The 15,003-nt window shown below is 46.0% G+C and overlaps 1 protein-coding gene across 1 annotated transcript in view; it reads right to left on the bottom strand.

Moving 5' to 3' along the window:
• The window catches only part of CFAP46 (cilia and flagella associated protein 46), a 159,419-nt gene extending 145,244 nt beyond the window's left edge, over positions 1–14,175 (bottom strand). Inside the window, exons 1-5 of the mRNA XM_090058073.1 lie at positions 14,013–14,175; positions 13,121–13,245; positions 11,894–12,025; positions 4,091–4,155; positions 3,362–3,526 (exon numbers count right to left, since the gene is read on the bottom strand). Of these exons, the coding sequence (XP_089914199.1) occupies positions 3,362–3,526; positions 4,091–4,155; positions 11,894–12,025; positions 13,121–13,245; positions 14,013–14,061 (536 nt within the window). The 5' untranslated portion in view covers positions 14,062–14,175. The remainder of the gene's footprint in view (positions 1–3,361; positions 3,527–4,090; positions 4,156–11,893; positions 12,026–13,120; positions 13,246–14,012) is intronic.
• Positions 14,176–15,003: the final 828 nt, after the last annotated feature.

The following is a 15,003-nucleotide window of genomic DNA, read 5'->3' as shown; positions in this document are numbered from 1 at the left end:
GTCTTCCAGCCACTGTACCTGCCTTAGCAATGCAAAGAATAGAAATTATGCTGGGTGCATCTGCACAAGACGTTTTACTGTGCATTAATCTAATGAGAAGTAAAGTGTCACAGTCTACATGCTCATTAGATTAGTTTAATGTGTCATTTGCTAGTACATGCAGGTATTAGTTAAATGGTCCATCAACTAATGCTCTATACTGCACGTGTAGATGCTGACTGGGAGCAAATTGCTCTCGGTCAGCCCAGGCAGCGGGTGGCCACAGCTGCTGAATACTTAAGCCCCAATTTCGGGGGGGAAGGTGTCCTGGCTCTAAGCAGAGTTTCAGTGAGGTTGCAAAACTAGATGGACTTATGTTGTTTTTTAAAAATAAAACATTTCATAACCTTACCAGGCTTTTCCCCCGTTTGTTTCTGAGAACCTTTCCTGGGGAAACAGTGTTTTCCATTTTGTAGCTGTGGCAGGGGACTGTTGCTGCCTGCCACTTTAAGGGCTGGTTCAGGCATCCAACAGGTGACTGATGGCAGTGGCCATTTTGAGTACCTAGTATATAAAAGCTGCAGTCTGCTGCTGCCAGCCCAGGCAGAAACATTACCCAGCTGAGCTACAGCAGGACAACCCAGGAGGTAAGGGCAAGAGCTTATGGGGATGGCTAGGAGGCTCTTGGCATGATCTAAAACTGCATCCTGATGAGGATGGGTGGCTTAGTGGGGCTCCTAGTGGTGTGGGAGCCCCCAGGAAATGCCAGGCCAATTACCACCCTGGTGAAAGGCAGGTCAGGGCTCCTTAATAACCCCAGACCCCACAACCAGGTTGGTAGTCCCATAGTAGGGCCAGGAAGGCAGACCCGTGAGAGACTGGGCTAGATGCTCAAGAAGCCTGACTTGAGGCACCCTCAGCTGGTCAATGCTGGGACCAGGACCAGAAGGATCAAAGGGGCCAGGGGCCCACCTTGAGGGACTCCTAGAGCCAAGAGCCTGGGGTTCTGACTGGCTTTAGAGGTAAGGCCAGAGTCTGTGTGGCCAAAGGTCCCGGGGGGAGGAGGGGAGCACGCGCAACAAGGGGAAAAGAACAGGCAGCTAGGTAGACCAAAATGAGGGTGAAGTAGGCTGTCTTATTGGAGGGATCCAGTTGGGGCCCAGACTGAAGGATTATGGGGCCCAGTGTGGGGCCAGAGACGTTAAGAATTGTGATGCCATCTGTGGGGAATGGGCTGTGGTGTAGGGGAGGTCAGAGTGGCAGATAGTGTCTCCTAGCATCGGGGCAGTAATGAGCAGTCTCCTGCATTATACAAACAGTTTATGGAACAAAAAAGTTGTGGCAGGTGAGAGTGGGCAGACTGCCCCATAGAGACAGGTTGGGGGGCCAGCATGAGACCCAGCCGTGAGAGTTGCCCTGTCACAGTAGCCAAGTATGGTTAAAGTAGAACTTGTACCTCTGTGCAGAAGGTGGGGATCAGCAGTCCCTGAATATTATGTAACTCAGCACCTTAGGAGTTCCCTATGCAATAATGTACAGGTAGAAAACATTTGGTATTCCTTAATCCTCTCTGCCTGGAGGAGCACCCTGTTAGGGATCTTTGGTTAAAAGAGGGCCCCATTTCCAGTGCAAAGAGGTAAGTTATTCAATGAAAACAGCTTAATATATTAAAACTACCACAAGTAGCATGACTGAAACCCAAGAGTTTTAAAATACTTGGTAGGGGTCCCAATTCAATGAGGATTTGTTGGTAAAAATCTGGAGCCAGCAGAGAAGTCACAGATTTCTTGGAAAAAGGTAATATTGTGTAAATGTTTTACAAGATATACAGGAACATCTGATTATCTATGGGCCAACATAGCATCTCAACTCAGAAAGCACTGCTGCAGACCTAGAGCATGCCCAGTCTTTTACAATCTTTGATTTCTCCTCAGTCTGAAGAAGGGTGCATGTGCCCAAACGCTTGCAAAGAAAGATTTTTTTTAGGTATTTTTAATTGGTCTAATAAATGGTATCACCTCTGAATCAAGAGTTTTAGAGTATTTTAGTATATCAGAACAGCACTTCTAAATTAAATCTTATAGGAAAACTACATAAATGTGTCTAATATCTTTGACAACATTGCACCAAAGTGTCAACAGAAATAAAGAAACCAACAACCTAAACGGAAGAGTTAAAATTAAGTTCACAGGGCAATCAAGGAAAAATTGAGGCAGAAATATACCAAAAATTTTGAGTTGAAACATTTGTAAAATGGTATTACCCAAGACCACTGCAGCACTTGAAGTCAAAATGCTTAAAAATTGTATGGATACCATTAGCTGATAGGCACACAGTACAGCAACCATCAGTTCGGTGGGCAAAAATCCTAAAGATTTTAGCGTTTGAAATCAGGAAATCTGGAGTAATGTACTACATTACATGACATTACAGTGGGGGTTTTAAAAATTGACTGCTACTTTCTGTGACATTTTTGTTACCATTTTCCTAGTTAAAAATAGCATATTTTTATGTTCAGTGCTATACAATGCTTTTTAGTAAGATATTAATTTACTAACAGAATTGTAAAAGAAAGCATTTTGGGAATGGCAAAAGAGTAAAGACAACAGTTAGGAAAGATACAAGACTTATAAAAGAGAAGCGTGAAAAGCTTCTGCAAAACCTAAATATTATACATGAAAAGAATTATATAAAATGTGAAAGAAGGATGAAGGAAGAAAGGAAAGCTAAGGAATTAGCTAAAGAAAGGGAAAAAGAAGGGATAAGGGATACAGACACAACCATTATGGCTAAAAGCCATTTAGGAATCTCCATCAAGATGACATGATAGGAGTTCAATGGATCAAACAGACCTAGTGAATGCTGAAGAAATGTACTATGAAAAGAGAATCCCAAGAGACTGGGAGAAATTGGAGTATAAGCATATGGATAGTACCCACATATAAAGCAGACAGGCGACATGTTAAAACTGTATGAACTACATGCATATGATGAAAGCCTTTGCAAAGATTATGAATAAGTGACTAAGAACAAAAGATATATGAAATGGTCTGGGGTTTGTATAAGGCAAAGGAACCACATATGCAATGTTTGTGATGAGATACGTGAAAGAAGTTTTTAGAAGGGAGTGAGAAACTGTACCACACTTTTGGAGATTTAGAAAACAGACCTGACACTAAGGCTTTTTCACCTGCCTACTCATTATTTTACCATTGTGACAGCAGTGTATAACCCACGTATGAGCTTTGGTTTACAAGCTGTACCACATTTAAAACAGTAGATTTATCAATGGACAAATAGGTAGACAAAGATAACCTCAGATAGGAGCCATATGCACAAGAGCACTCCAGGACACTGGTCCTTAAATATAGCCAAAACATACATCATGAGTTCAGCTCTCCACTCCTTGTCTTGCTCTCCAACTTGATTTAACGCAGCTACAATCTGATACAGACTGGAAATAAGGTGGCAGCGGAATCCATGCTTAAGATATGGCCTTATGAAATTCCAGTAAAGGACCGAGGCATTGTAAATCAAAAAATAGTATCTGAAAAAGAGGAAACGGTTTAGGAATTTAGGACCCAAGATAAACCAACAATTATTTAGACATATTTTAACATCCATTCTAAAAAGAAGAAGAGACTGTCTTGTGCTTTGTATTTAGACAATAACTATTACCACGATGAAGGCTGTGGAAATTACTGAACTATAAACAACATGCAGTCTACATTAGATGCACCTCTCATAAGAGTTCTAGTAAACAACACCCCCCCCCACCTTCTCTTCTATGGTCTACTCAAGCAAGCACACCTGAATTGGTCTGATAGTGATTCAGCACTGCAGAAGACCCACACAATGGGAGGACCTAACTAATATCCAGCAAATTAAATCAAGCTTATATTCATGACATCTCCATAAACTCTTCTACTCTTCCTTTTCACAATGGCAAGCAGAACAGGTGTTACAGGATTGGACTGAAACAAAGACAATACGCAAAAGAAAGCACTGATTCACAAAATGAAAATGTAAGAAGCAACAAACTTAAAACAAAAAAGAGGTCAGTAACAACTTTTGCAATTCAGAAGTGCAATCACCCTCAGAAACAGCTTACCTTGGATCGTTTATGGCAAAGTCTACTGCTTTCATAAAGAACATCACAAACTTCTCAAATTTTTCCTAAAATATAACAAAAAACTATTAATGCTGCTGCTTTTACACAAATCTCTATTAATCACTGCTATACTTTTAATAATATTTAGTCTACTCTCATTTTCTTCGTTTGCAAATATGATATTACTTCCTCATATTGAAAGATGCCTGACACTTGTAATTATAAGATGTGTTTATAGTTCTCTATAACTGCACCAAACTAACCATCCAAGCTGAAATTATCACCCTCCCTCCCCACCCCTTCCCACAAAAATTAGCCTCAGAGAAAAGCCTGCTTTTGAAATTTGGCTGAGGCTGGAAAAAAAAATCAAACACACAAAGTTATGAAACTCCAGAATTCTTGTGTAACCTCAATTTAGCTTTCATGTACATATACATTATGCCATATTCTTTAATAGGAAGATCACATATTTTTTCCATAGGACTCCTACCCTGTTTAATGCATAGATCAGAGCTGCTTTGGGAATGAATCAGGGTTGTGTAATACAAGATATTTTTCTGTGAGACCCCTACTTCATTTGAGCTGGAAGTTGGAATGTGAATAGCAAAAGTCATGCACTGCACAAATTAAGATGCTGCTGCTTGGAACTGGATTCTATGCTTGTCTCTTCTACATTCCTGTGGGATATCAGTTAATTTACTTCAGCTAAACTTTTTGCAAATTATTACTAATTGTGTTTTTCTCATTTCCTGGTAATTAAAGAACTAGGGTCTGTGTTCAGCATTCACAGATAAACCTAAAGACAACGAGAACTCTGCTTTGAACTGTTAAACTTGTCTAGATATTTTGAACAAATAAGCTATTCTAAATTGGGCACCCAAAATTAGTGGATTAATTTTAATCTCTATCTCAGCTTCCTAAATGCAGAATGGGAATATCATCACCTGGTCATATGGCAGCATATAAATACTATAATGATCAACAGCCCAGAACACTCATGAGGAAATTTAGTAATTCTGTCTTCCCAGCAAGGTTAGAATAGCTTTCAGTAAATAAAGTAACACATTGAACAACAATGAAAAAACAAACCACCCTCCATTCAATGCACTGATTCTGGCCCTTGGAAAAACAGTATGTGATGATCAGGCAATTAAAAGACTATTATAATGTAAATGAACAAAGAAGCTGAATTAGGAGTGCAGTTATTCTGGCCTTACTGTAATTTTGGCATGCTTAACTTTGCCACCTTAATAATGCTCTCCTAATGCAGTGATTTTTGCATGTAATTTAGGAAACTTTTATTTATGTAGATTTATAGCTCATGCAGAATACTAGATGGATAATTTGCATTCTTTATATTCTATATTACATATGAATCAGCCTCAATGCAAATCCCCTGGAAAACAAAGGAGTATTAATGATCCTACATTGCCATAATGAACATTTTACCTGAAAATGTAAAACTACAAAACTCTTTTCTGATAAAAAATGTTTGTAAGTTTCTACATAAATCAGAGCTACTGTTCAAAGGGCTAGTCACATACATCAACCCAAGCTGAACACGCTTATGGAGAAGATCCATATTGTTAAGTAGCAACATAAAATACACAGCATCTTTCATATTAGTTTAGGTGACTACCACACATGGGTTGCTTTTGAACCTGTGCAAATAACTGATTTTTTCCAGCTTGGTGGCCAAACCAGAACAGGTAAGTAAATTAATTTTACCTGAATCAACTTAAAAAGGAAAAGTTTTGAATCCTCTTTTCCCTCATCCCCAAATTAATCACAAATAGAACAAAAGATGAGTGCATGTGAATGCTATGTAAATGGTGTCAATAGGAGGGTTCTACCTTCTGTCCATAGCCGAGTTGCCAACTCAAAGTATTTTTTACAATGTGCAAATTTCTTATTGATGACCACACTTTTATATTGACATATGTTGATGGTCTGCCCATAAGTTTACGGACAGTTAGCAATGCTGGTCCACAAAACGGTATTCTGCAAGGGGTAAACCCTAGGCAGATATGGGCTGAGCACAGACATTAGGGGCTGTTTGTTTGGCAGAGGTTAGAAGGTTAAAATGATTCAGGATGGCTGCCTAATATCAGATAAGTCAGGATGGGATGGCAGCTGGGCAGGGGGTTGGGGGTCCAGCAGGCTGGAAGGGACTGGGGGTCCACAGGGGATGGGGGGAAGTGTGACCTTCAAGTGGGAATGGGGGACAAGCACAACCCACAGGTGGGGTAGGCATGACCTGCAGGTGGGGGTGGGGGGAGGTGTGATCTGTTAGGGGTGGTCCCCTCCCCGCCAGTGAACCTATACCCCCTTCCCTCTCACCACTCCCCTCACTGAGACTTACTTGCTCAGCTCTGGCAGCCGGAAAGCTGGAATGCTGATAAAAGTGGCTGTACCTGGAGCAGCCTGTGGGATGGGGTTGAGAGCACTGTGGGGGCAGGCAAGTGGCAAGGGAGTGAAAGAGCAGCTCCATTGCTGGGGCCAGTGGCTGGGTTTCCCAGCCCTGGGGCTGCACAGGGGAAGTGGACAGAAATTCAACACACCAGTTTGACCTAAATTGAATTAATCTGATATTACATAGATCCAAGTTTATGTTAAATCAGGTTCTGCAATTTTTAGACCAGTTTCTATGCACGGAATTTCTGTTCAGTTACAGGTTTAAACTGACTGCCAGTCACTGAGACTAGCTCTGTAAGTGTAAAGTCAGCACCGGGATGAGCTAAGTTTAAATCAGGCAGCTATTCTGAACCCAATTTATCTTCCTGAGTGTCTGTACTTAGGGTCCAACCCAATATAAAGTCCTGCCCATGTAGAGGGAGATCTTTAATACTAGGAAGCTGGAGAACAATCAGGAGGAGCCAGAAATATTAGTACACGAATTAGCACAACCTCATTGGTATTAGAGATTTGGTGAAATAAATCATTGGTCATGAATATTGGTAAGAAGCTTGCTCAGGAAAGAGTGAGGGGGAGAAAGGGAGGAAGGGAAGAACAATACTGAAGGATACAAACTAGCCAATAAGTTCTTTGAAAATACTGGGGACAACTATCTTTTCAAAAGGCTGAGGCAGTAATCGGGGTTGGTTTTTTTTGATTTGGTGATCAACCTGTCTCCATATTCACTGAGAACAGGATAGGAAGTGAACAAAGAGCTGGTTTAGATACTATGAAAAGTTTTCTAGTTATAAAGAGAACTCATAGTTTCATAGTTGGTAGGGTTGGAAAGGACCTGAGCAGATCATCAAGTCTGACCCCCTGCCATGGGCAAGAAAGAAAGCTGGGGTCAAATGACCCCAGCTAGGTGATTATGTAGCCTCCTTCTGAAGACCCCCCAGTGTAGGAGCAAGCACCACTTACCTTGGAAGTTGGTTCCAGATTCTAGCTGCCCTGATTGTGAAGTAGCGCCTCCTGATGTCTAGCCTGAACCTACTCTCAATCAACTTGTGGCCATTATTCCTAGTTCCTCCTTGGCTTCAATGATGACTCCAAGATCCTTTTCTTGGAGAGGCTGTGGAATCTCCATCCTTGGAGGTTTTTAAGACCAGGCTACACAAAGATGATATATATTTGGGGATGGTCCTGCTCTGAGCAATGGGTTGGACTAGAATTTGACTGTGCAGGTATCAACGCCACAGTCACCTAATTTTTTAAATGAGAGACAGCAATGGGGTGAGGTCTACTGCCTGCCCGGAGCGAAGATTCAGGATGTGAAGGGGATGCTCCAGTCCATCATCCAGCCCACCGATTATTACCCCATGGTCCTTGTCCATGTGGGTACTAACGATGCGGCCAGGAGAGCCCCTGATCGCCTGATGGAGGACTACCATGCTCTGGGAGGCGTGCTGAGGGAGATGGGCGCACAGGCCGTCTTCTCTTCCATCCTGCCAGTGAGCGGTCGAGGCAGACGCCACGAGATGTGCATAGCGGAGACCAACTGGAGGCTACAGGAATGGTGCTTCGAGGTGGGCTTTGGCTTCCTCAGCCATGACCGGCACATCGTGATGAGAGACATGCTGGGATGGGATGGGCTCCACCTTTCCCCTAAAGGTAAGCGTGTGTTCTCTTCCAGGTTGGTGAACCTCCTTCGGCGGGCTTTAAACTAGGCTCGTCGGGGGAGGGGGAAGATGAGGGCGGAGGAGACGATGAACTACCAGGCCCAGCAACAGCCAGCGAGCCCAGACCAATGGTCAAAAGGGAGAAACAGGTAAGTGATGGGGGACGGGGCATTGCTGAGACTAGGGGGTCAGTGGGCACAACCGTTGGAGGCCTCAAATGCCTCTACACGAATGCTCGAAGTATGGGGAAGAAGCAGGAGGAACTTGCCCTCCTCCTAGCTGTCACCAGCCCTGACATAGTGGGGATCACAGAAACGTGGTGGGACTCATCGCATGACTGGGCGGGAGTGTCAAGGGCTATAGGCTATACAGGAGGGACAGGATAGGAAGGAAAGGTGGAGGAGTAGCACTCTACATCAAGGAGGAATATACTTCCTCGTTAATTAGCAAGGGGGTAGAGGGGGGGCACTCTGAGGTGCTCTGGGTTAGAGTAAAAGGCAGTCCAGGGGAGAGAGACTTAACGGTGGGAGTCTACTATAGACCTCCCAACCAGGGAGAAGAGCTTGACCAGGAATTCTTAGGTCAGCTCGCAGAGGCAGTGAGGGCTAAGGATGTGGTCATCATGGGGGACCTGAACTTCCCAGACATCTGCTGGGACGAGCAGTCAGCCAAGTCTGATCGCTCACGTCGGTTCTTAGCCAGAGTGCAGGACCTCCATCTAACCCAGGAGGTGCACAGTCCCACCAGGGGAGACGCCTTGTTGGACCTGGTGCTGGCCACGGGTGATGACCTGGTGAGGGGGCTGTGGGTGATGGGCCACCTGGGAGACAGTGATCATCGCTTGCTGGAATTCACCATCCAGCGTAAGGTGGCAAAGGGCTGCAGCAAGGCAACAGCCCTAGACTTTAGGAGGGCTGACTTCAACAAGCTAAGGAGGATCGTTGGGGAAGCGCTGAGGACCCAGAGGGGAAGGGAACCAGATGTCGAAGGTGAGTGGTTGCTCCTTAAGGAGACGATCCTCCACGCCCAAAGGGAGGTAATCCCAACAAGGGTCAAAGGGAGCAGGAGGGCACATAAACCCCCATGGCTCACTAGGAGCATCCGGGAATGTCTCCTTGCTAAAAGGGAGGCATACACCCAATGGAGGGATGGGGTCATCACCAAGAAGGACTATGTTACAGTCGCCCGAGGATGTAGGGGGGCAGTCAGGAAGGCCAAAGCAGAGATGGAGATAGGACTAGCTTCCCGGATTAAGGACAATAAGAAGTCCTTCTTCAAATACATAGGGGGTAAAAGGAGGGTCCCAGGTAATGTGGGGCCCCTGCAGGACACGATGGGCAACTTAGTGGTCACGCCAGATGACAAAGCTAACATATTTAACGATTTCTTTGCCTCTGTCTTCCTAAGTAGGGACCAGTTCAGCCACCTCCCTGCTGGGCCCCCCTCGGGCCCCGGGAGAGACACGCCTGGGCCAGGGGTTAGCGAGGAGTTAGTTAGGGTACTTCTGGAGAGGCTGGACGTGTTCAAGTCTGCTGGTCCGGACGATCTTCACCCTAGGGTTCTACAGGAACTGGCCGAGGTCATTGCGGGACCCCTGGCGCGGCTCTATGAGCACTCGTGGTGCTCTGGTGAGGTGCCGGAGGACTGGAAGAGGGCCAATGTGGTCCCTATCTTCAAAAAGGGAAAAAAAGAGGACCTGGGAAATTACAGGCCAGTTAGTCTTACCTCAATCCCGGGTAAGCTCTTTGAAAAAATTATCCTGGCACACATCCAGGAGGGCCTTGCGGGGGAATGCATGCTCAGGGGCAACCAACATGGGTTCATCAGTGGCAGGTCTTGTCAGACCAACCTGGTGGCCTTTTACGATCAGGTCACCAAATCATTAGACGCAGGGGTTGCTGTGGATGTAGTCTTTCTGGACTTCCGGAAGGCTTTCGACACTGTCTCTCACCCTGTCCTCATCAAAAAGCTGGGAGACTGTGGTGTCGATGCCCACACAGTCAAATGGGTCGCCAACTGGTTGGAGGGCCGCACCCAGAGGGTGGTAGTGGATGGGTTCTTCTCGACCTGGAAGGACGTGGGCAGTGGGGTTCCGCAGGGCTCGGTCCTCGGGCCCGCACTGTTCAACATCTTCATCAGTGACTTGGATGACGGGGTAGAAAGCACCCTGTTCAAGTTTGCTGATGACACTAAGATGTGGGGGGATGTGGGTGCACTAGAAGGGTGCAATAGGCTACAAGCTGACCTTGACAGGTTGCACCGGTGGGCGGATGAGAATAGGATGGGGTTTAACACTGATAAGTGCAAGGTGTTGCACATGGGGAGGAAGAACCGGCACCACACTTACAGGTTGGGGAACTCCCCTCTTGTCAGCACGGAGACGGAAAAGGATCTTGGAGTCGTCATTGACTCCACGATGAACATGGGCCGGCAGTGTGGGGAGGCAGTCAAGAAGGCCAACCGTACCCTGTCATGCATCCACAGACGCATCTCGAGCAGGTCCAGGGAGGTGATCCTCCCCCTCTATGCGGCACTGGTCAGGCCGCAGCTGGAGTACTGCATCCAGTTCTGGGCGCCACACTTCAAGAGGGACGTGGACGATATGGAAAGAGTTCAGAGGAGGGCCACTCGTATGATCAGGGGTCAGCAGGGCAGGCCTTATGAGGAGAGGCTACGGGACCTGAACCTGTTTAGCCTCCACAAGAGAAGGTTAAGGGGGGACCTTGTGGCCTGCTACAAACTGGTCAGGGGGGATCAGCAGGTATTGGGGGAGTCCCTGTTCCCCCGTGCACTGCCAGGAGTGACCAGGAATAACGGTCACAAGCTGGCGGAGGGTAAGTTTAGATTAGATATTAGGAGGCGCTACTTCACAGTCAGGGCGGCTAGGGCCTGGAACCGGCTTCCAGGGGAAGTGGTGCAGGCTCCTAGCCTGGGGATTTTTAAAAGGAAGTTAGATGAGCACCTTGCCGGGGTCATCTGACCCCGGTACTCTTTCCTGCCAAGGCAGGGGGTCGGACTAGATGATCTACCTAGGTCCCTTCCGACTCTAGCTACTATGAAACTATGAAACTATGAAAAGCACCTCATCTGCAATGGGGTGAGAGACAGTGTCAAAGGCCTTCCTAAAGTCCAGAAAGACTAGGCCTACCACGACACCTGCGTCTAAGGATTTTGTGACCTGGTTGTAAAGGGCAACCAGGTTGGTCTGACAGGACCTGCTTCTAATGAACCCCTGCTGGTTCCTTGCAGATGTGCTCCTGGATAATTTTCTCAAAGAGCTTCTCCAGGACTGAGGTAAGACTAATGAGCCTATAGTTTTCTGGGTCCTCCTTCCTCCCTTTTTTTTTGACAAGCACTGTAATACAGAAGTTGAGATTTCCTGTAATTGGAGGCTTATAAGAAAACGTTAGACAGACACTTGCCAAGGATGGTCTAAGCATACTAGATTCTGCCTCAGAGGAGAGAAATGGATTAACCTCTTTGAGGTCCTGTTCAGCCCTACATTTTTTGAGGCCAAGAAACATTTTTGGTTTGGGTTTGGTTTTTTGTTTTCTTCAGTTTTAGGGGGTTTTTTTTAATTAAGTCAAGTCAAATTAGTCTCAAAATTTCATTTGGACTTAAAAAAATTAGATGTATAATTTTCAAAACCATTTTGGGAGAGCTGAAATACTGGAAATTCAGAAGCAGGCTGTTAAATAGGTCTGTTAAACTAGAACTCATAATTTCTTACCAAATTCTCAGTAGAAAGTGGGGTGAACAACTGGCCTTGGCACAAGTATGCTCTACCAATAAACTGATTCACAGGATATCTTCCTTTAAAATACATCTGTAGACAGTCGCTGCTGATTTCTCGATAACCCAACTAGGACAAAAGTGAAAGTTTAAAATGTTTTAGCAACAAACAGCTGGCCAGCAATTGTAAATTTATAAACATGTTTGGCAGGACACTAGAATGTACATTTACAGACCCATTTACAATTGCAAAGTAAGAACACAAAAAACAATTTTATTAATGTATTAAAATTTCAAAAAACAGCATTTTTTCTCCCCAAACATATATGGAAAAATGGACATAGAATGGACATTTCTTACTTAACAGATCTGATTCCTAGTTTTATGTAGTCACATGGTAAAAGCAGCAAAAAAAAAGTTCATTATCTTTATAACTCATTCATAAAATGCACTACCATGTAAACTGAAAAGCCAAAGTCTCCGTTATAAAAGCATAACAAAGGACAGAACTTAACCTACTGAATTTGTAGTGCTTGCAAGAGTACACAAACCAGAAAGTAGCACAGTGGCACTCAGCTCTCAGTTAAAGTTTGCACTGCTTGAAAACAAGGGAAGAAAAAGAAGCATTTACTTATAAACTGGACCCACTGGAATCTCATCTGCAATTTTTGGGATCAATTTTCACAGTAGAATCAACCTTTAAAATATTTCAAACTTAAAAGATATTGCTATTACGTGCTATAGTACTTTCAGACAGAGCAGCAGCTGACATTTGGGATTAGCCATTCTCTCAGTTCCTGCAATAATTTCTTCCGAGTAGCCATCAACAACTCATCTTCTATCTTGTCCAAACTTCTCATGCCAGTACTCTCATTAAAAAGGATAGCTCAAGTAAAACTATGACTCTATACTTCAGTGGTCTCCCTCAGACTTTGTGCTCATCAGAGACTTCAGAAAGCACAGCTTACTGGCTGATGGAGCTTTCAAAGAGCAGACTTCTGGAGAAGGCTGAAGCAAAACCAAGAAAACCCGATGTTTAAACTATTCCTCTGCCAATAGTTCAGAAAAGCCAGGCGTAACACATTTTAACATCTGTATTTCTTGTGGCCCTGATGACCTTTCTCAATACCAATTTAATAAAAGCCCTATTATAGCTTGAATGCAAATAGTTCTCTTAGTGTATGAAGAGACATAACAAAGAACATAAGGGACACAACACCTTTACCTCGAGCGCTTGTTCTGCACACAGCACATACAAATCGGAGCTGAAGCTTTCCGATGAATTCAGCACAGACTTTCCTTGATTGGCGGATTTGATCAGTCTGTAAGCATTCTTCAAAGCTTCGCTGTCTTCATATAGATACATATATGGAAAAAAAAAAGTGAGGGATGTGATATGTTCCTTGCCTTGTGCCAGAGCGACATAAGCGTTGCGCTGCACTATTTCAAGTGCTCAAAGAGCATGGAAATCATGGGTCAACATCAAGGGTGCAGAGCGTCTGGGGGTGTGTCCAGACGAATGTGCACGTGCGGTCTGAAGCGCCATAAACTACACACGCCTGACATGCGTGTCTTGGCTGTACTGCTCATTTGTGGCACGGCAGCAAGTTTTTTTGACGCTTGGAGATCCCAGCACGCCTGAAATAAAGCAGGGCAGCTCACAGGCAGCCAGCTGCAGCCACGCTCCGGACCACCACTGCTGGAGGACCCCAGGTACGGCTGCAGGGCCGGTCCCCACCCTTCCCTGCCCCATGTGGGTCCATTCGCCGTGCCCGAACGCACGAGCAGGGGGACCACTGACATCACGACCACGCTTGGCACACCTACAAGGAAAGGCGCTCTTATTTTCCCACTTCAAACACACGGTGCCCGAAAGGTCTGGCTGCCCGTCTCGGCAACAGTCCCCCGCCGTGGTGGCGCAGGTCCTCAAGAGGAGCGTGCGCGCGCACCTTGGACTCCCGCAGTCTTTCCCGCACCCGCCATCTCACGAGGTCCCTTCCTGCCTGGGTGCGGGTCTGCGAGGCTAACGCCGGGCCCGGCCCTTAGGAGCCGGGCCCGGCCCGGCGCCAAGCCCCGGGGCAGGCCGGAGCGCGGCCACGTGTCCGAGCCCCGCTCACCTGTGCGGGCCAGCGCGGAGAGCAGCTGCCGCCGCAGCGCCGAGTCCATCCCCCCCGCGGCCCTGAGGAAGTCGGAGCAGGCCCGGCCCGGCCCGGCCGCGGCGCCTAGCAACGCACCAACACCGCCGCGCTCCGCCCTCCGGCCCCTGCCAGCGAACCGCCTCCCGCCGCCAGCACCTCGACACCCCCCAGCGGGCCAGCTACACCCCGGGGCCCGGGTTAGACCCGGCTTGGCCCTGCTGGTCAGGGGCATCCGACCCGCACCCTCACATTGCGGGGCGCTGCTACCCCTCGCTAGAGAAACTCTAGAAAAGTTTAAAGTCTCCGAAGTTATGAACCTGTCACACCAGAACAAGCCTGGCTGGCGGTGCAGTTCTCGCAGCGGTTTACAAGCTGTGGCTGCGCAGGGAGGCACACGAAATGACTCTCGGAGGAAAAAAGGATGAGAAAAATTCTCTCCCTGGAGAAAGATGGCAGTGCTTTTTTTACCAGTGTTGCCAAAATTTGCTGGAAAAACTTTGCCCGTAGCATAAGCGGGACTTCCATGAATGAATGCACCTGTAACCACCCCCCGCCCCCATAATAAGCAGCTTATATCATCTTTAAATGGCGGCAAGTTAACCAAGACAGCAATTGATGGCTTGAGGCTGAAGAGAGTGTTGCTACGGCAGTGACCAGCGCTATATTAATCATTGCCTCTAGTATCTTCACTCTGGAATCATTTATTAAAAAAAGATATACCCCCTGTGCCTGCTGCCTTGGGATAAAATCGGAAGATATTTGGATCTACCAATATAGACAAAAGCCATTAGGTGTGAGTAATTGTCTTTTGAAACTCAGGTTGGTTTTATCTAGATTTCTTTCATACTACACCAGCCCAGTATTTCTGTTATAAAAAATCTTTAGAGAATGGCAGTACAGGAAAAAGATATGGTCAGATATGAATTGGGACTTCTGACCCTGATGACCTCAGTTCAAAGACATGCAAAAT

The sequence above is a fragment of the Crocodylus siamensis genome, chromosome 7 (assembly GCF_052110815.1).
Source record: "Crocodylus siamensis isolate JL-2025a chromosome 7, ASM5211081v1, whole genome shotgun sequence".
Lineage (NCBI taxonomy): Eukaryota > Metazoa > Chordata > Crocodylia > Crocodylidae > Crocodylus > Crocodylus siamensis.
Note: the sequence above shows the minus strand (reverse complement) of the source record. Positions and strands in the feature narration are given on the sequence as shown.